The sequence below is a fragment of the Oenanthe melanoleuca genome, chromosome 17 (genome assembly GCF_029582105.1).
Source record: "Oenanthe melanoleuca isolate GR-GAL-2019-014 chromosome 17, OMel1.0, whole genome shotgun sequence".
In the NCBI taxonomy this organism is placed as follows: domain Eukaryota; kingdom Metazoa; phylum Chordata; class Aves; order Passeriformes; family Muscicapidae; genus Oenanthe; species Oenanthe melanoleuca.
Genome location: NC_079350.1, coordinates 2,645,593 through 2,669,383, shown reverse-complemented (window position 1 = coordinate 2,669,383; position 23,791 = coordinate 2,645,593). Strand labels below are relative to the sequence as shown.

Sequence of the window (23,791 nt, the reverse complement as noted above, 5' to 3'; positions counted from 1 at the left end):
CTTTGATTTTTATTTTTAAAAATAATTGGGTTTGTGAGCATGGTTTGGGGGGGTTGGTATTTAAAAGATTTTTAACTGAGAGCCAGCAAATTTAATATTTTCTGTGTCTCGGATGTGTTGTGATTTACATTTGATTTTAGGCATAATTAGAAATGCAAGTGGAGCGCTTTGTGTTTTACCTCTGCTTCAACTATTTATGGCACGATATGCAAATGCGGCAAGCTATGAATATTAAAGATTAGAGTGTGTTAAAGTATCACTGTCTTTAATGAGTTGGGTAATGGGCGCGGGGCTGTGGAATATGGAGGTATTTGCTGTTGTGCGCCGGCTTTGCTTGCATCCCAGGAGAGCAGGGCTGGGATTTAAAGCCTCTCCGGGCTGCTCTAGGTAGGTGAGATTCCCCAGCGTTCCCATGACAAAGGCGGCTGCGGCTGGCGAGGGGTGGTGATGGATTATTTCACAGATCCTCTCGCAGCTCTTGTCTAGGTCAATCCGTTTCGTCTGCGGCAGCGCTGGAGATGGATCTGAGAATGTGAAAAGCGCTCGGCGACCTTTCAAGGTGCTTCTGCAGCGCTGGGAGGGAATCTTAAACACGCTCCTGCCAAAATGGAGCTGCTGCTCCGGCGGCACAGGAACCCCCAAAATTCCTGTAGCTGCTCCTCGAGGTTCAGGATGGGTGGCAAGGAATTATTGAAGGAACTTCTTATCCACTGGGAATGGGATGGGGCTCCTTGGATTAACCCCTTCTCGGTGTGGCAGTCATGACAGCCTGGTTTTAGTCTGAATTGCTGGCTGGTTTTAGCCCTAAGTCAGTACCTGGTTTTAATTCTAAATCAGCAGCCGGTTTTATCCCTAAGTCAGTACCTGGTTTTAATTCTAAATCAGGAGCTGATTTTAGCCCTAAATCACTAACTGGTTTTAGCCCTAAATCAGTGCCTGGTTTTAATTCTAAATCAGCAACTAATTTTAGCTTTAAATCAGTTACTGGTTTTAGCCCTAAATTACTAACTGGTTTTAGCCCGAAATCAGTACCTGGTTTTAATTCTAAATCAGCAGCTGGTTTTAGCCCTAAATCACTAACTGGTTTCAGCCCTAAACCAGTACCTGGTTTTAATTCTAAATCAGCAAATGATTTTAGCTTTAAATCAGTTACTGGTTTTAACCCTAAATCAGTAACTGGTTTTAGCCCTAAATCACTAAACTGGTTTTAGGCCTAAATCCCTAACTGGTTTTAGCTTTAAATCAGTCACTGATTTTAATTCTAAATCATTAACTGGTTTTAGCCCTAAATCAGTGACTGGTTTTAACTTTAAATCACTAACTGGTTTTAGCCCTAAATCACTCATTGGACTTAGCTCTAAATCAGTGATTTTTATCTCTAAACCACTGGCTGGTTTTATCTCTAAATCAGCCTCAAGAGCTCCAAAAGAGGAAGGTGGTTGTGTTTTGGGGTGCACAGAGAGGCTCCAGCTCTGCTCCAGCACTGGGATCCCTGCAGGATGCAGTGGATGCTGGGGGGGCTGCAGGAGGGGGGAAACCCAGCCAGACATGGAAAGCAAGGGATTTTATTCCAAATGGGGCTTGGGGAGGGTGGGTGGTGGGGAGGGAGAATGAAGCATGCCCCAGGGAGCGTGCTTTTCAGATTTGAGGTATTTAAATTACAAATTTTGATGAGGAAGATTGTCAGCAGTATTCAAAACAGTGCTTAAATTCTTTTGAAACACTGTCGAGCTGTGCTGTGGCAGTTGAAAAGTTTGGCACACAAGAACTTGGCCCAGAAGTTGCTGCTTGGGTTTTTTCCTTTAAAACTCAATTCATCTGTATTCAAGTATCCCACATGCTTAAGAAAAAATAGCCCCACCAGGCTCATACTGGTTTGAGACAGACCCTTGCCTGCAGGAGAGGCTGCAGAATTGATTGATCTCTAATATGAGGGGGTTCTGTGTTGGTTAATCAGCATTAATAAGTATTTATTCTTGGAAATAAGAAAGAGTTTTGCAGTGTTTGTGTCTACTCATGAAAACAACCAGCAAACTGAACTGGGGTTTGGCATTTCTTGTGTTCCACTGGATTATGAATCCATATGAATTAGATGACCTATTTATGTTTTATATTTTTGAGGGTTGGTCAGTGTTTGTTGGTGTGGGAGCAGCTGAGGCTGTGAGAACTGGGGAGACTTTCTCTCTCCAACCTTTGACCCTTCTCTGCTGCAGAGATTAAAAAAAAACAACCCAGATTTAAGGAATTTCTGTACTGGGCATCAGCAGGGTTCTCCCAGCAGCTTAGAACTTGTCAGGTGTTGGTAAATGTAGTTTAGCATATAATATATATATTAAAAATAATATATTGATCATACATCATCTGTAATATAATATTTCATGTATATAGTCATCAGCAGGATATATATATAATACAACATTCTGGGCTGCAGTGTTGTCTGGGGGTGTTTTAGGGTGTGATACAGAAATAGTCACATTCTGAAGCTTTGGGCACAATTTTTTGCCCCCAGTGAAGGATTTTGTTGCAGGAGGAGAAGAGGCAGAAATGAGAAGTCAGTGCTGATGATCCTGGGAGCAGGGCTCAGCCTGGAGGGGTTTTCCCCCCAGGAAAAGGGGAGACAGGGAATTCTTTGCAGGAGTACAGGCAGTAAATGCAATATATAAAAAATGCAGATTTTCAGCTTTGCCTCCATCTGCCTGGGCAAAGTGGGTGTCAGGCTGGGGTGGCCACCTCATGTCACCAATTTTAGGTTTCTCAGTTTTTCTGCTGAATGGGCAAGCCCCTCATTTTTGAAGAACCTCCTGTGCAGTCTCATATTTGCCTGTCTGGACCAGAAGTGCAGAGTTAAATTTCTGCAGTCTCTAACTTCCCTTGTCTGCAAGCTTCTATTTCCATTAAGGATCAAGCTCAGATGCAATTGTAGCTTTGCTTTATAGAGTATTAAAAGTTTAATGTATAAATGTCTCCCTTCACCAGAACTTTTTGGCAGCCCTGAAATTCCTACAAAAACCTGAGGATCCCAATTGCTGCACGGGCTCAGCTGCCCTTGAAGGGTTAATTATATTATGTCTTTTTTTTTTTTTTTTTTTTAAGCAGGGAGAATAAGCTGTAGCCAAAAGTAAAAGTCATTAATTTTAAGACAGAGATGTAAGCAAAGTTTCCTTCCCCTCTGCAGGTTGGTCAGGGTAGGCTATGCAGTAATTGAAAAGTAAAGGCAATTGAATTACAGGCTCCTGTCCAAACCGAGTGCGATTTCTTCTTCTTCTTTTTTTTTTTTTTTTTTTTTTTTTTACAACCTCCATTGCATCAGAACTAGGCAGTATTCCTGATGTTCTCATGTGTGTTAATGCTGACTCACAGACTAACTTGCACAAGAAAAAAAAACACACAGGCAGCTCCACCATACTAGGTAATGAGCTCTAGCGAGAAGCAGCGTCTGATGTTTTGTAAGCTTTTTTTAATTGACCTTTTAAGATATTTACTTTATTTTAAAGCTTTCTGTTCCGTAGTGGCACGGTGCTAGGACTGAGTCATGCATGTTATATATTGCTAGCTCTGCTGTTGTGTACTAGGAGTGAGGAGAATAGGATTCAGCATGGCACTTGTCTTTTTTGATGTGTTACGGATGGGAATTAGTGCTCGTGATGGGATGCTGCAGGCAGGGTGATGGGGTGCTCTGTGCTTTCCTGTGCCAGTAACTTACTCGGGGTCTTGAGTTTTTATTAGATGGCAAAATACTCCGTTCTGCAGAGTAATTGTATTTTCTAGCCATGTCTCTCTCTTCTCCCTTCCCCTTGCAGCAGTCTGAAAAAAAAAATTAAAATGTTGCATTTTCTATTTTTTGCTTCTCCTTGCTTTGAGAGCTCTTAAAATCAGTGTTAGGGAAGGGGGGAAGAAGGGAAAAAAAAAAAAACTAATTAAATAATAATGGCAATAACACGCTTCGCCTTGGCTGAATGACGGCACTTTTTGGAGCTGCCGGGTGGGTGACCTCGAGGAGCCGCGGTGCACCCGGGCTGGCGGTGACTCACCTTGCAGCAGGACAGAGCCCGGGCTGGCTGGGGACAGGAGAGACCCCCGGGGATGGGCAGGGGACAGGAGAGACCCCCGGGGATGGGGACAGGAGAGACCCCCGGGGATGGCTGGGGACAGGAGAGACCCTCGGGGATGGGGACAGGAGAGACCCCCGGGGATGGGGACAGGAGAGACCCTCGGGGCTGGGAACAGGAGAGACCCCTGGGGATGGGCTGGGAACAGGAGAGACCCCCGGGGATGGGGACAGGAGAGACCCTCGGGGCTGGGAACAGGAGAGACCCCCCGGGGATGGGGACAGGAGAGACCCCCGGGGATGGCGACAGGAGAGACCCCCGGGAATGGGGACAGGAGAGACCCCCGGGGTTGGGCTGGGGACAGGAGAGACCCCCGGGGATGGGGACAGGAGAGACCCCCGGGGATGGGCTGGGAACAGGAGAGACCCCCGGGGATGGGCTGGGAACAGGAGAGACCCTCGGGGATGGGGACAGGAGAGACTCCCGGGGCTGGCTGGGGACAGGAGAGACCCCCGGGAATGGGGACAGGAGAGACCCCCGGGGCTGGCTGGGGACAGGAGAGACCCCTGGGGCTGGGGACAGGAGAGACCCCCGGGGATGGCTGGGGACAGGAGAGACCCCCGGGGATGGGGACAGGAGAGACCCCCGGGAATGGGGACAGGAGAGACCCCCGGGAATGGGAACAGGAGAGACCCCCGGGGCTGGGGACAGGAGAGACCCCCGGGGATGGGCAGGGGACAGGAGAGACCCTCGGGGCAGTTATGGGGTCTTTGGGACTGTGCTGGGATCTCCATTAAGAGACTCCTTGTGCAGGGGGACAGAGGAGAGACCCTCGGGGCAGTGCTGGGGGATTAGGGACAAACCCTCGGGACTGTGCTTGGGGGACAGGGAGAGACCCTCAGGGCTGGGCTGGGGTCCTTGGGACTGTTCCAAAGTCCCCATAAAAACACCCTCGAGGCAGTGCCAGGAATTGGGGTGGAACCCCTTGGAACTGTGTTTGGGGTCCTTGGGACTGTGCCAGGGTCCCTATAAAGAGACCCCTTGGAACTGTGCAGGGGATCAGGGAGAGACCCCTCGGGGCTGTGCCGGGATTGGGGAGAGACCCTCAAGTCTATGCCAGGAATTGGGGAGAGCCCCCAGGGTTGTTCTGGGGTCTCCAGGAAGAGTCCCCAGGACTGTTCCAGGGTCCCCAAGGAGAGACCCTCGGGGCTGTGCCAGGGTCCCCGTGGACAGATGCTTGGAGCTGTGTCAGGGTCCTTGGGCAGAGACCCCTCAGGGCTGTGCTGGGGTCCCCAAAAAGCAGTGCCAGTCCTGTGCCAGGGTCCTTGGGCAGAGACCCCTCAGGGCTGTGCTGGGGTCCCTGTGGCTGTGCCAGGATCTTTGGAGAGACCCCTTGGGGCTGTGCCACGTCCCCAAGGAGAGACCCCAGGGCAGTGCCAGCATCCCAGACTGAGCACCCAGCACCCCATCCCCGGGCTGCCCACACCTCCTGAGCTGCACCACCATGATTCCAACTGACTTTTCCCTCTTCCCCCCATTCCCTGCCCCAGACTCAGGTCTGTACTTTCTGTTCGAACTTGGAGGATTCTTGTGGCTCCGTGCTGCATGTCTGCTGCGTGTGGGCTGCCCGTGTCTTCCTGAGTAATATTTGCAAATTCACTTTCTGCTCTTAATAAGGCAGAAATAATCTCCTTTCACCCATTGCCACTGGCTGCTACACTAAAAATAGGGTCCGTCCGCGCCGCTTGCCACTTGCAGCATTTCAGAAATAAATACTTGGAGCTGCAGATACCAGTGCTGCAGGAGAGGAGCCTCACTGCCATTTGATTACTGAACTTAACCTTGTTTTCTTCCCCCTGCCAAACACTGTGCAGGAATCCAAACCTGTGCCTCAATCCCTCTCCTTTCCTCTCCTGGATTTTCTCAGAGGGGATGCTCAGTTTTTGGGGTGGGGGTGCAAAGACTTTTTTTTGCATTTTGGCTTCTTGGCTCCCTGGCACAGCCTGTGATGCAGGGGTGGGGGGAATATGCTCAGCCTAGACCTGAAGTGCATTTTATTTGGCTTTATTTAGCTATTCATTTTATTTAACTCTTTAGTTTACTTAACTCTATTTTATTTAACTCCTTATTTTATTTGAGGCATTACAGCATCTCTGGGCTCAGGGGATGATTCTTGGCCACTGAGTTTGCAGTGAGCTGTTGCATATTTTCCCCTGGGCTTATACATTTCCTTTGCAATAAAAAACTGGGGAAATAACCCCCAAACCCTGCAGTGAGAGCAGGGCAGGTGCCACCCCTGTGCCTGGGGGATTGGGTGGCTTTGGGGACCCCTTGCCCAGCTGGGTGACATCCCCCTGCCAGCCTCAAATCCAAGGGTGGGACTTTCCCCCCCTCTCTCCTCATTTACAGAAGAAAGGGAAATTTCCTTTGACCTTTTGGGGCCTTCAAGGGCAGGACTTTTCAGCTCTTTTCTTTCCAGGGGCTTTGGCTGGGGGGGGGTGAAAGCTTTTGGCTGCTTTGTCTCCCACCCCTGGAGGGTCCCTGTCCCTTTGTCCCTGTCCCAGCTGCTGCCCAGCTCACCTTCCTGGGGAACTGGAGGACTTGGGGGATATTTGGGGGAATGATTCTCCACCAAGTCTCTCTGTTGTTTGGCTAAGAAAAAAAGACAATTTAAATAAATTATCTAATTATTTCTGATTACTCCTGGGGGAGCTCTGATGGCAGCATCTTATTCTAGGTCGGTGCTTTTTTCCCTTTGTTGCTGTTGCCTTGCCCTGACCTTTCAGGCCTCAGAGCAGGGAATTAGTTTGGAAAAGAGCAAACCTGCTTTTTTCTTTCCCCCCAAAGCAGATGAATGCAGAAACTGAGAATTCCCAAACTCTCCTGGAAGTTGTCTCAAATAACGGCTGCATTTTTTATGAACATCTTGTGACAAAGGCTATGACTTTACAAAAATCAGGCAGAGATGTACAAATTATCCTCCTGTATCCACGAGCTGGGAAAAGAGACAGCCACCAGAAAACTAAATTTTATTTTGCTTGAATGGTCACATATGTAAAATGATCAAGGTGGGGGATGTTTATCTGGTTTTAATTCAGTTTTATCTGTTTTCCCATTTGGAGATGTCCAGTTGATGTTCTGTCACCTGTAGGACACTCCAGCCCAAAGGGGACTGGATTTTTTGGGGTGATGATCATGCTGGGGGCTGCTCCTGCACCTTGGGGCACAGCTCAGCTTGGGAGATGAGATTGGAAAAATGCAGCTTACATCTGTAATTGCAAAGGTCATTTCTCCTGCAGCACAGCTCTTCCTGTGTCAGATGGGCTGAAGCCATTTCAAACCCTTCAGAAGTCACTTGGTGCTCTATTTAAAAGAGAAATGATCACATTTAATAATAACTTATGAGTTATCAAGCTTTATTGCATTTGCTGTCTAATCACAGTAGCTTTTTGTTGCTGTTGATTTTAGGGAATGTAAGGTTTGGTGGTGAGCAGGTTCTCCTGTGCTTTCAAGACTATTTTATTTTATTTCTTCATGGTTTGGGGTTGTTGGTGGTTTTGGGTTGGGTTTTGTGAGGCTTGTTTTATATATTCTGGTCATAAAAAGGAAGGGGTAGAGGGAGAAAGAGGAAAAAATTCCAGCAGTTCTGGCTGATGGTTTATTTGGGTTATTTGGGCTTTTGCAGCTTCCTTGTGTGGCTTTGCTCGTGTTCCTTGATTCTCTTTCTAAACTGTTACTTCCCCCCCCATTTTCCCTGAAACCTGCATTTTGGGAGGGACCAATTGTGTGGAGCATCTTGGTTCAAACTCTCCTGGAAGGTTTTATCTGAGATTTGCCAAATATTTGGGATGCTGGGGTATTTTTGTTTATTCTCTCTGGCTTAAACATACCCTAAACCAGCACAATTTGGTGTTTTTAGGGAGAGACAGGGGTTGCTCCTGACAAGCTTGTTTGTTTCTACAGCAAATTTTAAGTAATATTAATAATTAATATTTATTTTAAGTTTGGCTTGTTCTGTGCTACTGAGCTGGTCCCACACATCCTGCTGGGTCCAAGGAGGTCCATCCTGGTGTCTTCTCCAGTTTGGAGGGAGCCCTTCCTGGGAGAACAGAGGAGGAAATTCTTCTCCACCCATGTTCTTCCCATCACCATGGATGAGGTTTCCTTAGGTGCCTGAGCAGTGATGTTTTTTCTTTAATTTGGGTTTTTCTCAATAATTTTCACAGATCCAGAGTGGATCTTTGTTTGCCAGGGCAGGTTCCATCCTTTCCCCAGCAGAGATGGGTTGGGAGAGGTTTTGGGCTCTCGGGCTTGGTTGTTGTGGTGTTATCTCTGACCTCCTCATGGGATGTCACCTTGGTCCCCCTCACCAGATTCAGGCAGAGACCCCAGTGACCTGCTGAGGGGTTTAAATGAAAATGAAATGTGCTGAGCATTGCCAAGGCAGGCAGGCCTGGTGTGGGAGCAGCGTGGCTCCGTGAGGCTGCAGGTGCTGGGGGTTCAGGGCAGCCCTGGCAGAGGGGTTTGCTGGGGCACAGCACTTCCCTGCCCTGGGCTTGAACTTAATGCACCAAACATCCCTTTGGATGTGGAAGTGGAGCTGTGAGCAGGATCAGGAGGGAAGGGTCAGGCTGGAGCATCACCAGCCCTGTGCTCCCTGCAGTTATCCTGCTCTAGGGATGGCCTCACCTCTCATCCCTGGAATTTTAACTCTGTGTGACCCTCCCAGTGCAGCAATTGAACCAAATCCGAGGCCAGTGGCACAAGGGAAAAACGCTCTGGGCAAGGGAGAAATCAGCAAAGGGAGGCCCCACCCTCTTTCCCAGAAAAAAGCACCAAACATGCTCAATAAATGCGAAGGTAATTTAAAATCTGAATCCAGGAGACAATGTGACTGGGATTTCATTACTTAAGCAAATGGATTTGCTTTTAGTGGATTCAGCCACAGACTGAAAGAAGCTTTCCCCAAGGGGTAAACATTTTTCCTGCATTTGAAAGGCTTTCTTGTATTGGGGGAGGGGGGATCTGGGGGGGCAGGAAGCAGGACTGTGGCTGCCCAAGGAGCACCTTTATTTTGGGCAGATTTGGGCATTCCCAAAGCTGTGCTTTTGGGGAGCTCTTGGGGTGGGATGCTGGGCCAGGTGGGAGGATGCTGGATCAGGCAGGAGGATGCTGGGGGGGAGGCAGGGGTTGTTGGGGGGATGCAGGGGATATTGGGGTGCATGCAGGGGACATGCTAAGGATGCAGGAGGCATGCAGGAGGATGCAGGGGACGTGTGGGGGTAATGCAGGAGAATGTGAGGGCATGCAGGGCTGATGGAGGAGAATGTGGGGGGATGCAGGGCTGATGCAGAAGGATGCTGGGGGGATGCTCAGGGATGCAGGAGGATGCTCAGGATGCAGCAGGATGCTCGGGGATGCAGGAGGATGCTGAGGGGGGTACAGGGGATGGGATGCTGGGGGGGATACAGGGGGTGCTGGGAGTACAGGAGGATGCTGGGGGGATGCAGGGGATGCTGGGGGGATACAGGGGATGCTGTGGGGATGCAGCGGATAATGAGGGTACAAAAGGATGCTGAGGGGATGCAGGGGATGCTGGGGGGTACAGGAGTATGCTGGGGGGTACAGGAGTATGCTGGGGGGATGCAGGGGATGCTGAGGGGGATGCAGGGGGTGCTGAGGATACAGGAGGATGCTGGGGGGATGCAGGGCTGGTGCTGGGGATACAGGAGGATGCTGGGGGGATGCAGGGGGTGCTGGGGGTACGGGAGGATGTTGGGGGATGCAGGGGGTGCTGGGGGTACGGGAGGATGTTGGGGGATGCAGGGGGTGCTGGGGGTACGGGAGGATGTTGGGGGGATGCAGGGGGTGCTGGGGGTACGGGAGGATGTTGGGGGATGCAGGGGGTGCTGGGGGTACGGGAGGATGTTGGGGGGATGCAGGGGGTGCTGGGGGTACGGGAGGATGTTGGGGGGATGCAGGGGGTGCTGGGGGGATGCTGGGGGTGCTGAGGGGATGCTGGGGGGATGCAGGGGATGCTGAGGGGATGCAGGGGGTGCTGAGGGGGTGCAGGGGGTGCTGGGGGGTACAGGAGGATGTTGGGGGATGCAGGGGATGCTCACCACCCCCAGCTCTGTGCCTTCCCCTGGCCGCAGGAGTTAACCAGCAGCAGTGCCAGCTCTGCAGACTGTTTGGAATAGTTTAAATGCTTTGACACTCTGGATGTACTAGATGGCAGGGGAGGCAGTTTACAGCGTAATTCATATGCAAAACTGCACTATAAATTTAAAACCTGTCTCAGTTGCCGTGGCACCACTAAGCATTTCATCAGCATACAGTACAGTATTTCTGCCATCTTTGTTTGCATTGCAGTGACTCATCAAAAGTCTGTCTTGTACCAACACTGAGAGCATTCCTCTGGCACTGATATTTCTCTGTTTTTAAAGCTTCGGTTTGAAACTGGCATTTACTTCAGGTCCCTAATCAAAGGGCTCTATTCATTGCAGAGAGCAGCCTGAATGTTAATCTGCATCCGGCCTATTCATTTAGATGCTGTGCGCTGCCGGGGAGATTTGACTTGGTAAAAGCTTGAGCTCCAGCAGATACAAACCCAGGGCTTGATACTATATTTTATTTCCCCCTCCCCTGAGCACTCGGGGGACAGGAGCCCCTCGGCAGCAGGACGCTGCTCAAGGTACGTTCGCTCCCGGCCAGGCGAAGGCACCGCGAACTTCCTCGCTTGGAAGAATTTTTTTTTTTTTTTTTTAACCATGCAGATACAATTAAATTGGCTCCGAGTGTGTTCCCTTTTCTTCCTGTTACCCCGTGGCCTTGCAGATAGGACTTTTTTTTTTTTTCTTCTTTTTTTTCCCCTCGGCAATGGGAACAGAGCAGCTCTTTGTGGGTTATTATTTTCTTTCCAGAGATTTTTTTTTTTTTAATCTTTCTCAGATAAACTTCTATTTTTTTTTTCCTTCTTGAAAAAAAAAAAATATCGTTCTTCTGAGCTTTCAGTATTAGTTAAACGTAGTTTTTCTTCAGTAGTATTAGAGGCAGACAGGATTTGAAATCTCCTGGACTGTTTGGGGAGGGAGCACGGGGGGGTCTGGGCTCGGTGAATCCGCAGTGATTTGCTCCGCTGGAGTTTCAGCGCTCAGGCTGCACCAGCGCTACCTGCTCCGGCTTCTGCTCAGCTCCCTTCCAACGCCTGCCTCTGGCTTTTTTTGGGAGGTGGAAGCAGGAATTCTGCCCGTGGCCAAAAGGTACAGCTGGCCCTGAAGAGAGGGATGCAAAGCTGGAGCCTCCAGGCTGGGGTGGCTGGCAGGGTCCTCGCTGGGGGCACCGGGCTGGGGGCTCCTGCTGCCCCGGGGGCTGGGCTGGGGCTCCCCTGCCCCGCCGGGATCTGGGGGAGGAAAAGCAGAAGACAACTTGGTAGGCAGCTCGCTGTGGCAGGCACGTTGGTTTGTTTTATTGGGGCTCAAATATCTGGCTTAATTTGGAGATAAGCCTCGTTTTGTTGGAGGATAAATCTGTTGAGAAGGGGTTTAACTGTTGAAATGCTCCCTCTTTCTGGTGCAAATGGGAAGATTGCTTTTCAAAGTGCTTTTTCCTGGGAGCTCTCGCTCCGGCAGAATCCTGTATTTATTTCGGGCAGAATGGCACATTGTTTTATAAATATCTTTTCTGTAGTTTCAACATAGCTGCTGGTTGTTGTGTTTCTTATATAATGCTACCGAGATCTGTCTGACTGCCTTTCGTTTGCTTTACTGTTCTCTCCCATTATCGTTCAGATTTTCCTGCATAAAGTAAAAACCCCCGGGGGAATAAATCAGTGGTGCTTATTTAAACAGACCACAACTTGAAGGAAATACTTGCATTTTTGGAATATCCCTTGCCATCCACCAATGTCTCTCGAAACCATCGATAAGTAATTTTTATAAGCGATTGCTTTTCCGTGTTGGCTCTCAGAGCTCGGCTCAGAGCCTTTGATGTGGGGTGAGGTGGGTTCCTGTGCTCCTGCCTGCTCTGCTGAACTGTCTAAAAACGTTGTTCCTCTCTCCCCTGCCTTCTCCGTTTTTCAGATGTGCCCTACTTTGGATATTCCTGCATTGAATGTCTGAGGAGCTCCAGCCGATCCTGAGCCATGTCGCAGATGTTGCACATAGAGATTCCCAACTTCGGGAACACCGTTCTGGGCTGCCTGAACGAGCAGCGGCTGCTGGGGCTGTACTGCGATGTCTCCATCGTGGTGAAGGGCCAAGCCTTCAAGGCTCACCGGGCTGTGCTGGCCGCCAGCAGCCTCTACTTCCGAGACTTGTTCAGCGGGAACAGCAAAAACGCCTTTGAGCTGCCGGGGACCGTCCCCCCCGCTTGCTTCCAGCAGATCCTGTCCTTCTGCTACACCGGCAAGCTGACCATGGCAGCCAGCGAGCAGCTGGTGGTGATGTACACGGCGGGCTTCCTGCAGATCCAGCACATCGTGGAGAAAGGCACGGACTTGATGTTCAAGGTCAGCTCTCCCCACTGTGACTCTCAGACCACCATGATCGAAGACCCCAGCTCGGAGCCGCAGAGCCCCTGCAACCAGCTGCAGTCGGCCTCGGCTCCGTACGTCATGTCCCCCTCCATGCCCATCCCGCTCCTCACGCGGGTCAAACACGAGAACCTGGAGCTGCAGGCGCTGCCGGCGCTGCCCGGCAAGCGGCCCCTGGAGCCGGGGGCGCGGGACGGGCCGGGCGGCGCCGGCGGCAGCGGCGCGGGGCCCCTGAAGCTGTCGCGCGTCTCCTACTACGGCGTGCCCAGCCTGGCCACGCTGCTCCCCAACGTGCAGCAGGTGCAGTACTCGCAGGGGGAGCGCACCAGCCCCGGCGCCAGCAGCATCCCCACCACCGACAGCCCCACCTCCTACCACAACGAGGAGGACGAGGAGGACGACGAGGCCTACGACACCATGGTGGAGGAGCAGTACGGGCAGATGTACATCAAGTCCTCGGGAGGTTACTCTGGTAATGGATGTCTCTCTGCTTGGGTTTGCTGCTCCCTCTCGGGGCTTGTGTGGTTCTTGTTCAGCCACTGTGGGCAGTTTTGGGTTTTGTGTTTGGGGCTTTCACTGTTGGTTTGGTGCTGGTGTCCAGGTCCCCCTGTGCCATCGCTCTTTAGATGAGAGGCTGCATCACCCACTGGGGATGATGATCATGATCCATCAGCTCTGCCCTTTGCTGGCAGCTTCACCAAGGAGCTTGGTGGTTGCATGAGCCCTGTGGTGGTGGCATCCATCCCAAGGTGGTGGCTGAGCTCACCTGCCTTGGGTCATCCCTGGCAGCACCAGCCCTTTGGCCCAGGGCAAGGTGGTCACTTGGGGAGCTGTCTTCTGTCCTGGCTTTTTAGAGTAAGAGTTTTCAAAAAGGTGTGATATTTGGAGGAAGAGAGAACATGAACTAAATTATTTTTATAGAAGTTAATCAGGAATATCTGCAGGACTTTTCTCCCCACTGCCTGAGGTGCCTCTTTCTCCGTTGCCAACCTTGTCCCACACATCACTGCCAGAAGGGGAAAAGCAGTTTGAGGGCTTGATGTTCTTTTATTTCCCCATTAGGAACACAGTGCCCAGAACTAAGTAAAATCCCTCTCCTGCCCTTCCAGTATTTGGGATGGGCTTCAGACAGAGGAGGCAGCTTCACTTCAGCTGCTCCAGTGTGGGCACAGGGACACCAGAGATCCTTTCCCTCCCACTTCCTTGGACACACAGCCCCTTTCCCTGGGCACCTTGCAGGGCTCAGACCCTGCCAGGAGCCAGGACAGGTGGGGTGCAGATGCAGGGCTCAGTTCCAGAGGGGAGATGCCTGCTGAGCGCTGTCCTGTGTGCATCCCGTGTGGAAGCAGCTCCCAGCACCCCCACAGATGGGGCTGGCAGTGTCCCACATGGAAGCTCAGCCTCACAGTGGCCTCCCCATGGGAGCTGCAGGTGTTTGTGGCAGCAGCTTTGATCCTCAGGAGCTCCCCAGGGAGGGACATCTTCCCTCTGGCTGCACGCAGCATCCCCTTGCTGGGAGCTGCTTCCCCTGCTCTGGCTCCTGGAGTTGCTGCACTAATGTTGCAAATATTTTAACTTTGGTTCATTGATGAGCTTTCCTCAAAGCCATTTGATTTTAGTCTTTACCTAGGAACAAGATTTGGCAAATAGGGCAATTTTTGTTACATAAAGCCAGGCTTTTTTAGTACTGAGAATGGGCTTACCTCTACACACTGTCCCATCCCGTCCCATCCCGTCCCATCCTGTCCCATCCCATCCCATCCCATCCCATCCCATCCCATCCCATCCCATCCCATCCCAGAAACAGAAGCTCAGCATCCTCTTGGCACATTCCCCTGTCAGACAGTGAGTAGATAAGTAGTATTTTCCAGGGTTTTTTCCACCAAGCCATATGAAAAAGAGGGAAAACATAGCAAAGTTGCTGTTCTAATATTAAAAATATTTAGTAGGAAAAGTGGACAAGCAGTTGCAGGAAATGAGCCTCAAAGGCCTGAGTGCTCTCCCTGCTCTTCTTCAGGTCCCAGTGGTTGGGATGGGGCAGGAGAGGAGTGGGACAAAGTCTGGGTCTCCTCCAGGGTTGCTCTTAGTGCCAGACTGAGCAGGAACTGTGCTGTCACCCACTTGTTTTGGGTTTATTTTGCTTTTCCTCTCTGTAGAGCCTGTGGTGAGTAGTGTGGGTGTGCCCTCAGTGTTATTCCTTGGAGCAGTGGGATTATGCCCTTGGACTGTGTTTTCCATCCCTGTCACAGGGCCAGTTCCTGCAGAAACAGAACCAAACCAGTTCAGAAGGCAAGGACAGGACCAGCCCCAGGATGGTGCAGGCAGCAGCTCTGAGCCTGTCCCTAATCCTTGTCGGGCAGGAGCCATCCCAGTTGGAAAGGTGAAAATCCAAGCAGCTTTCTCAGGTGGCACTGGAGGTGCTGCAGCCCTTTTGCCAGAGCTGAGCATCCCACAGCCAAGTTTTCCTGCTTGTTTTCTGTAGGGAGAACCAGGTGGTGATGCTGAGGCCATGCAGGGAAGAGGCAGCTTGTAAAGCTCTAAATATCCCACATTTCTGCTGGAATTCTTCTTCCTCACCTGCACCTTTCAAGGGAGTTTCCTGTTTGAAATAAGCCAGCTAGAGGTATCAGTCTTCCTGGAAAAGAGAGCATGCAAAAAAAAAGAGATTAGAAAAAGTAAAACCTAAGCTGTTCCATTATGGTTTGGGCTTGCAGAGCTAACTGTGTTTTAATTACTCGGGATAAACTGTACCCTCTCAAAAGGTGCAGAATAATGAAACCATAAGATGGAAGAGAGAAGGCAGCTAATCCTGCTCCTGGCATGGAGATCCCCACAGCCTCACAAAGGTCTGGGGGAGGGGGGAGCCCTTTAAAATAGGGATTGCCAAGGTTTCCAAGAGCCCTGTTTGTGAAAACAAAAACAAAGCCAAAGAGGAGCAGAGCGGGCGAAGCTCTGAATTTCAGAGAGGGTTGCTGGATTTTTTTTTTTTTTTTTTTACTTCTTTTTCTCTCCTTTTTTTGTTCCCCATCTGAAGTGTTGGTGCTGGTGAGGGTATGGTGGGACACTGGTGGCTGGAGATCTTCACCTGCCTTCAGCATCACCCACCACCCTTGGAGGAGTCACCAACCCTCTTCTTGCCCCAAGGCTGGGGGTTTTTACTTTATTTTCTTCACCCCTTTTTGTAGTCAGAGCCATTCTGAATCTCCAAAGCTGGATCAGAGCCTCATCTCCAAATCATAGGATCCTTAGGTTTGGAAAAAGCCTCCAAGATCAAACTTTGACCAAACACAACCAAGAGCACTGAGTCCCACATCCAGTCGTTCCTTGGGCACCTCCAACACCTCCCTGGGTAGCTCTTTCCAATGCCTGAACACCTTTTCCATAAAGAAATTCCTCCTGATGTCCAGCCTGAACCTTTTCTGGCACAGCTTGATGCAGTTTCCTCTTGGAGGAAACCTGGGAGAAGAGGCTGGTGTGAGGGACCAGGGTGAGCATTGGACCTGCAAAGGAGCAGCAGGGTGAGGCCAGGATTAAACAGGAGGGTCAGGCTGAGGTGTTGGCAGGCAGGGCTGGCAGAGGGGGTAGGAAAGGCTGCCTCAGTTTCCCCCAGGTTTGGTGCCAGGCCGGCAGCACTGCGGTAAAATGGCTCCTCACTCCATAACTAGGTCTGGTTTGGAGAACATGTGGGCCTGGAGGACACGAGCGAGACTTAATGAGGTTTCCAGCATCTGATCTGAGGAACGCACAACTCCAGAAAATATTAAACAAAAGCAAAGTATTTTTATCCCTGTTAATTACAGCGTCGTGGGCCTGAGCTGAAGTGGGATTCAGCAGGACTTGCAGATGCTCGGCTCTTTTCTGCACTGAGCCACGTTCTTGTCAGTCAGCTCTCTGCTGAGCAGATGCAGTTAATTTAATTTTGACAGGCACCAGCGAAGTTGTGCGAGGGTCCGTCCTCCTCCCCTGCTCCTGCTGCACCGGCTTGCAGGGAAAAGGGAAAAATCTTTATGCAGCAAATGGCTGGGATGTAAAAACTGGACTTGAAAGTTATGAAATCCTGAACTGACAAGAGCACACTTCATTAAAAATTCATCTAAAATAGCCATTATAGAATAGTTGTGGTAATTAGCTGAGAGAATAGTTTTCTCTCCTGGCCTCTGGTTCCTGACAGTAAGGAAGGAGGGCAGGGACCAGCCCAGAATCCCCGTGGTGCAGCCCGGGCACGGCTGTGACGCCGGCTGATGGCAGCTGGCTGGGGCTGCAGGGACAGGGACCTCTCCTGCAAGGTGCCACTTGTCCTGGGGGGGCCAGCCTGTGCACAGGGAGGGTGCTCAGCAGCAGAGAGCTCGTGGATTTTAGGGAATGAAGCTGTGCTGGTTGTGCAGCAGAACACTTTTTGCAGAGAGATTCAAACACTGGGCAGTGCTGAGAGCCAGGGTGTGTCTGTAATCCAAGGTGAGGGTTGCTCACAGATTTGGTGCTCTTGGAGGTCTTTTCCAGCCTGAGTGGCTGTGTGGTGGCACTGCCCCATCCCAGCCCTGGAGCTGAGCAGGACAGGGCTCAGCCCCACATGGGGGCACTCAGCCTCTGGCCTTTTTTGGCATTAAACTTCCAGCCCCGTTTTCCTCACTCTGAACCACAGATGTTTAATTTTAGGCTGGCAGATGTTTCACTCCTGGCTGAGATCTGAGGCGAAGGCAAGATAGGGGTATTTATAAACCAGTAATATTTTTCCTATACTAATTCCAGATTACCTCCCTGTATAAATAGGTCACAAATCAAATGGCTACATTGCAGCACGTTGGTATAAATGTACTATTTGGGAAATGTAAACTCTCCCCGTTGGGACTCTGTGATGGATCTATCCCATGGTGCTTACGTGTGTCCTCTGCTACAGGTTTACATCTGCAGCAGATGCTGCTGATGCTGAGGCTGTGGAGGGAAGATATTTTTGGGGTGGTCCCATTGCCAGTGGAAAATAGGGGATAGGAGAGAAATGTTAAAATACTGCTGTTTGAAAAGAGACTTCTGGTCGTGTAGGGAACAGGGGAGAGGCATCCATGGTGGAGCAGGTGAGGATGGGTTCTCAAGCCTTTTCTTCAGGGCTTGAAATGTGTGGGTACATGTTGGGTCTCTGTAAACATCAATTTTTGGGTGAGGCTCCATCACTCTGATCTTTCTGTATCTCCAAATCCCATTCCTAAACCAGAAACAGTTTGTTTCTTGCCCACAGGAGAGCCTTGATGTTTATGTGCAGTTTGGAGAGCCCAGACTGGTGGGAACTGGGGGTTCACAACTCATTTTGAAGCCCTGCTGTTTGGATTGTCAGGAACTGAGGAGATCAGTGAGTGCTGGGGCCAGGTGTGTCTCCAGCAATTCCCTGCTCACCTGAGCAGCCCAGCCCCAGCAAATCTGACCCCAAATGCCTCAGGTGGGACATGCAGAAATCCCAATGTCACCAAACCATCATGGACTCAGCACTAAGGTGCTGTAAGGGACCCCTGGAGGGGACAGTGTGCTTTAGGGATAAGGACATGTGCCTCAGCATCATGCAGAGCCTGGAGCTATGGAGCATGGACCAGTGAGTTAGTTTGAGGCTGTTTCTCCAGCCAAAAAAATCCAGGAAAATTGGTATTTCCCATCCTGCACCACCTGCAGCATCCAGCTAAGTTTGGGATAAAAGCTGATATCCAAAGAAATAAAATATTCCAGTGTTTGGCTGGCAGCTCTCTCAGTAATGATTTCCTGCCCCTCTCTGCTGACTGGGAGCTCGTTTCTTGTTCAGGAACAAAACTGTATTTAACAATACTTCCCATTGTTTGCCCTTTCATTCAAAGGGAAGGAGCCACTGCCCTCTGAAGATACAAATTAATTAGAAGCGAATACTCTCCTGTTCTCTGGAGCAGAAAGGCCAAACACAGTGCCTTTCTTTGGAAACATGGCACCAAAGTGGCTCTTGTGTCCTGCTCCTTTACATAACTGATTGCTATCTGCTCAGCTGAGGTGCCACTGAAAGCCCCAAACCTCTTTTTGTTTGGTGTCGTTGGTTTTGTGCTAATGCTTGAAGGGAAACAAAATCCCCCAAAATGATTCATGGCCGTGTTTAATAAGAGATTTATAGACAGTGAGCCAGCAGGGCAGATCTAACCAAGATCCAGCAGTGAATTGAGTTGTACTTGGTCTTTTTAGATGAATTTCAGTTTGGTTTATGAAGAATTTAATTTCACTGGAAGGAATAGAAACTTCTCCGTGTCTTCTGGTGTAGAAAATGAAATGTCTTCAGAATCAAAGAATTTCTTGAAGCCAGGACTATCCCCAGCCTTCCAAATCCTTCCAAATTTCTTCAGGGAGGGAGAATGAATGCAAAAAAAAAAAATACCTGGAGGCCTCTAATCTCAGATGCATGCAGGATTCTGCTTCCCTTCAGCAGCTCCACTGGTTTTTGGGTGCTGATGGATCCTGTGGGTGCTTTTGACTTGAGTTATTGGTTAAAGTAAAAATGAAATATTCAAAATTCAATTTTAATAACCTGGACAGAGCCCTGTGCTGGGGTGGGATTGTGCAGGTCATGTACACAGCTCCTAGGGGGTGTGTATTTAATCTCACCTCTGAGTAAAATTTGGCCTCTGGGAGATAACTGAGGTGTCCTTTCCTCCCCTGGAGCTGCCCTGGTGGCCTTGCCTTGCCAAAGCAAAAAAGCCAGGGAAGGACAGAGAGCAGGACTGGTTCCTCCATACTCACTGTTCCCTCTGCTTTTGGTTTCCTTAAGCTGGAAAATATCAGTATTTAATTGGGTATGGTTTGCTTACCACTCTTTGAAAGCCTCCAAACAGAGCTGGTGTTTGAGATTCTCCTCAGTGGGAGTTGACCCCATCTCCAGTGGGATCTTGGATCTGAATGTTGGGAATATTCCAGCTGGGAATGGCAGTGGCACAGATTTTACACAGGTAATGGGGCTGTGATGGCACAAAAAGTTTAAAAACACCCTGTGAGTTGTTCTGCTGATGTTGGGTCCTGTCTCCCTGAGCAAGGGCCATCATTCTGGTATTCCAGAATCCCTCCTGGAGCTCCTCAGGGACAGGGGGAGCTGTGGGGATGATCCCAGAGGCTGCCATAGGATGCCACAGCCCAGCACGGCATCACGGGCATGTCCTACTTAGAACACTGCTGCCTTTGTCCCTGAGCCATCAGCCTCGGTTACTGCAGCAACAAGTCTGCAAAACTTGTTATTTTATCTGCAGAGAGGAAAAGTGGCCCCCAGAACTGCAGGATAATCACAGGAAAAGGCACCTCTGGAGCAGGAGATGTTTGGAGTTCAGAAACGCTCCTTGCTGGGGGTTCTGCCTCTCTCAGTGCTCACAGATGCTCAAGCACAGAGCTGGGTTTGGCTTTGGACATGGCACTTGTTATCAGACAGTTTTGGGGAGGAAAGTTGGGTCATGGTAGATCTGAGCTGCAGTTCAGCTCTGGGACTGTTCCCACCATGTCCTGGAGTTGATGTGCATGGTCAGCCCTCGTTGCTGTCCAAAATTGTCATTTTAATCTGGTGGTCTTGGACTGTAAATGTGATTTAGAAACCAATCCTCTGTGTGCCCACAGTACCCAGATTTTCAGGTGCTGGCAGGCCAGCCCAGTATTTCCAGCTTTTCCATGTTCCTGGTTGCTCCTGAGCAGTGGTGGGTTGTGGAGATGGGGCACTGGGGCAAGTTGGGAAAATCTGGTGTTTTGGTTTTGAAGCTACATTTAATAACATTTTTTACCTTGTTGGTGGGGGCTGCTCTTGTTACTGAGAGGAAAAGCTGGTGTGCAGAAGGCAGAGGAAGAGGAGATGGGCTGGAGGTGACTGGTGGGGCTCTCAGGAGAGGCTCTGGTGACCTTCCTCAGAGCAGAGGTGTCTGGAGGGTCTGGATTTTAACTTCAGCAGGAAAAACCATCAAGAGAAGTAATGATGGAACTGCTGCAGGTGTTCATAAAACTGGGGCAATTTCCTGCCTGTTTGGGGCAGCAGCAGTGCAGAGCTGTCCATTTCCACAAATGATTAACTCAGGAGAAGTTAAAGCACAATTAGATTCTGAGAATCCCTCTTGCAGATACAGCCATGGAGGGGGAGCCCCGGGCTGGATGTCTGGAGGGGGGAATATTTCCAACTGCTGCACGAAGAAATCAACGCCTGACCTTCTGTCAGCATCCTGCCTGCACAATAAATTATTTTAAAAGTTATTTTAACGGTTCTCCCTTTGCATTTTGAAGTTGCCCAGGAGAAGGCAGAGCAGATCCCTCTGGAGAACCGCTCGTGCGTGCTGATCCGCCGGGACCTGGTGGCGCTCCCTGCCAGCCTCATCAGCCAGATCGGGTACCGCTGCCACCCCAAGCTCTACTCAGAGGGAGATCCTGGGGAAAAACTCGAGCTTGTTGCAGGTAATTTTCTGTGGAATACCTTCAGATTGCTGCTGTTTTCCTTCTGGGATTGTGTTCTCCATCTTGCTGGAGTCGTGCATCTTGTGTGCCCTTGCTGTGTCTTTCTGGATTATTCATCGCCAATCATCTTTTTTGAAAAGTTCCTTTAATTTGCTGATAGAAAAATGTGTCATTAACAGGATTTATTCAATTGAATTAACTTAGCATTTTAATTGAATTCTGCAGCTTGTGTTCTTCCTGCTCGGTGTGGCTGCAACGAGTGTGTTTTCATTTAGAATCACAGATCTAAAAACCCAACAACCCCCCCAAAAATTACCACATGATAAGATTTACAAAGCAAAGGAGATAAAATTTGTGTCAGTGAAGAAGCTTTGAAAAACCTGTAAAAGTTTCTTTATAAATTTACTAAGTGGTCAAATGCTGCAGCAAGAGGAAAAGAAATTTAGTTTGATCCTTTCTTCTGTCTTTATTTTAATTTTGGGGGGAATTTACAATATTGGGAGAATTTACTCTTTCTCTAGAAAAGACTTCTGGCCAGTGTCAGGTGGAAGATGGTGCTGTTTAGACAGTGTAGAGCTGGGTGAAGAGTGAAATCAGGTGGCTGTGCCAGCCCAGGCACCCCCAGCACTGCACAGAAAGTGTTTAACTGGAGTGAGCAGGTCAAATTCCAGTGGAAATAATCATATTCTGCCTTTAGAAGTTCTCCTCAGCTTTCCTTTGCAGTGGCCTGGCTGTGGGTGTTTCCCTTGGATGTGGCTGTGAGGGGATGACTGGGCAGGACATCCCAGACCTGCCCCCAGGTGGGGGGGTTGAATTAATCCCTGCAAAACCCTTGGTGCAAAAAGGACCTGTGGCAGCACAGTCCATCCAAATCAGTTCTTCCTCTCCAGTCATTTCTCTTTTAGTGAAATGATTTCATTTCCAGTCTGTAGAAGGAGTCAGGATTTCAGAGGATGCCCACAAAGGTTTGCAGCTGATGGAGGATGGGACTTTGATGGAAGGCAAAGCACAGAGTACAACCACAAGTATTTATTTTGTATCTGGAATATTCATTTTGTACCCATTTCCATTTAATGTGAGACTTCTTAAAACCATCAAGTGGTGCAGGTTATTTTCACAGTGAGAGCTGCAAATTGGCTTGAGGCAACTCTGCTTGATTTACATTTTTCAATCTGGAAAAAAAAGTAGATTAATATCACTAACCGATAGTGGCTGCCTGGTTATTTTTCATTTTTTAGAGTGAAGTTCCCCTCAGTGGTGGCTGGTGTTCACTCTGATGCTTTATCTCTTAAAATACAAAATAAACCCCCCTAATTCCTGTCTCAGACCTGGAGGGGGGGGTTGATCCTGCTGTGAAAGTTTTCCTCAGCTCTCCAAGTGGGAGTGTTTTCCTTTTGTTTCTGGTTTTTCATGCCACAATTGATTCAGCAAATTTGAGCAGCCCTCTTTGAAAAAGGGTCTTTAACAAGGTTTGCAGTCACCACAGCACATCTGAGGGTGGGACTGAGGCTGTTACTCAAAAGAAACCCAAAAAACCTCATTAGATGGAGGAGAATAGAAGGAAATTCCTGGTGAGGTGTGGCAGGGCTCAGATCCAGAGTGGTGCTGGATCCTGGGGCTGGGTGAGAGGCCTGGGCTGCCTCTGGTGCCAGGGGCTGCCCTGAGCTCCAGCTCCATCCAGAAGGTCAGGGACAATCATCTTCCCTGGAAATCCAGGAGATACTGCTTCTCCAGCAGATGTTTTTATATCTTGAGAACAGAGTGTGTTCTGGATCCAGCTATGACCCATTATTTAATCTTAATTAAAAGCAAATACCAAAACCTTCTCACGTAACAGAATGCTTGAAAAATGGGATAAGCTCTCCAGGAGTGGTTTGGTCTGTGAGCAGAGTAAAAAGGTTTGATATAAAACCTGCTGTAAAGCACTGACAGACCTCTGGATGTGTCCAGCTGCTTTGCAGAGGGTTCCTTTTTCTTCCAGAAAACATCCTTAAAGGCAGCATGTTCAAAGAAGTGCATTAGAAGGAAAATTCCCTGCTCACCAGAGGTATCAAGAGGTGGTGGAAGCAGTTAGATCTGTACCCAAGTACCTCTTTCTGTGCTAGATGGGTTTTTTCTTTCATTTCCAACTCTGAGTTCTACAGTCTTGCACTGGAAAAAAAAGACAAAGCCAAATGGATTGGGGTTTTCTCACTCCAGAAAGAATAAATAATCTGATCTGTATGTGTAAGCCTTGCACTGTGTGCACAGGTGAGAAAATAAGAATCCTTTCATTTGATTCCCATAGACTTCCTGTCTGTACAGATAAAATTAGGAGTTGTTATTGCCTGGGACTTGCCAAGGCCCCAAGGATTTGTCAGGATTTTCCAGAAATCCTTGTTGCAGCAGGTGCAGAACAGGTTCCCAGCAGTGAGGAGGAGCTGCTGGTGGCTCAGGAGTGTGTCAGGGGTTAATTTTGGATTGTCCCTCTCCACCTTTGCAGGCTCAGGGGTTTACATCACCCGGGGGCAGCTGATGAATTGCCATTTATGTGCTGGTGTCAAACACAAGGTCCTGCTCAGACGTCTCCTGGCCACCTTCTTCGATCGGTGCGTGCTGCTCCTTCCAGGGACACATCCCCTCATCCCCCAGGGATCCATCCCCTCCTTCCCAGGGACACATCCCCTCATCCCTCAGGGGTTCATCCCCTCCTTCCCAGGGATCCATCCCCTCCTTCCCAGGGGTTCATCCCCTCCTTCCCCAGGGATCCATCCCCCATGGATCCATCCCCTCCTTCCCAGGGACACATCCC

At 49.6% G+C, this 23,791-nt stretch overlaps 1 protein-coding gene across 1 annotated transcript in view; it reads left to right on the top strand.

Annotated features, from left to right (window-relative positions):
* The window catches only part of NACC2 (NACC family member 2), a 54,907-nt gene that overhangs the window by 23,721 nt on the left and 7,395 nt on the right, over positions 1 to 23,791 (top strand). The window contains exons 2-4 of the mRNA XM_056505270.1: positions 12,131 to 13,054; positions 20,833 to 21,000; positions 23,483 to 23,588. Of these exons, the coding sequence (XP_056361245.1) occupies positions 12,193 to 13,054; positions 20,833 to 21,000; positions 23,483 to 23,588 (1,136 nt within the window). The 5' untranslated portion in view covers positions 12,131 to 12,192. The remainder of the gene's footprint in view (positions 1 to 12,130; positions 13,055 to 20,832; positions 21,001 to 23,482; positions 23,589 to 23,791) is intronic.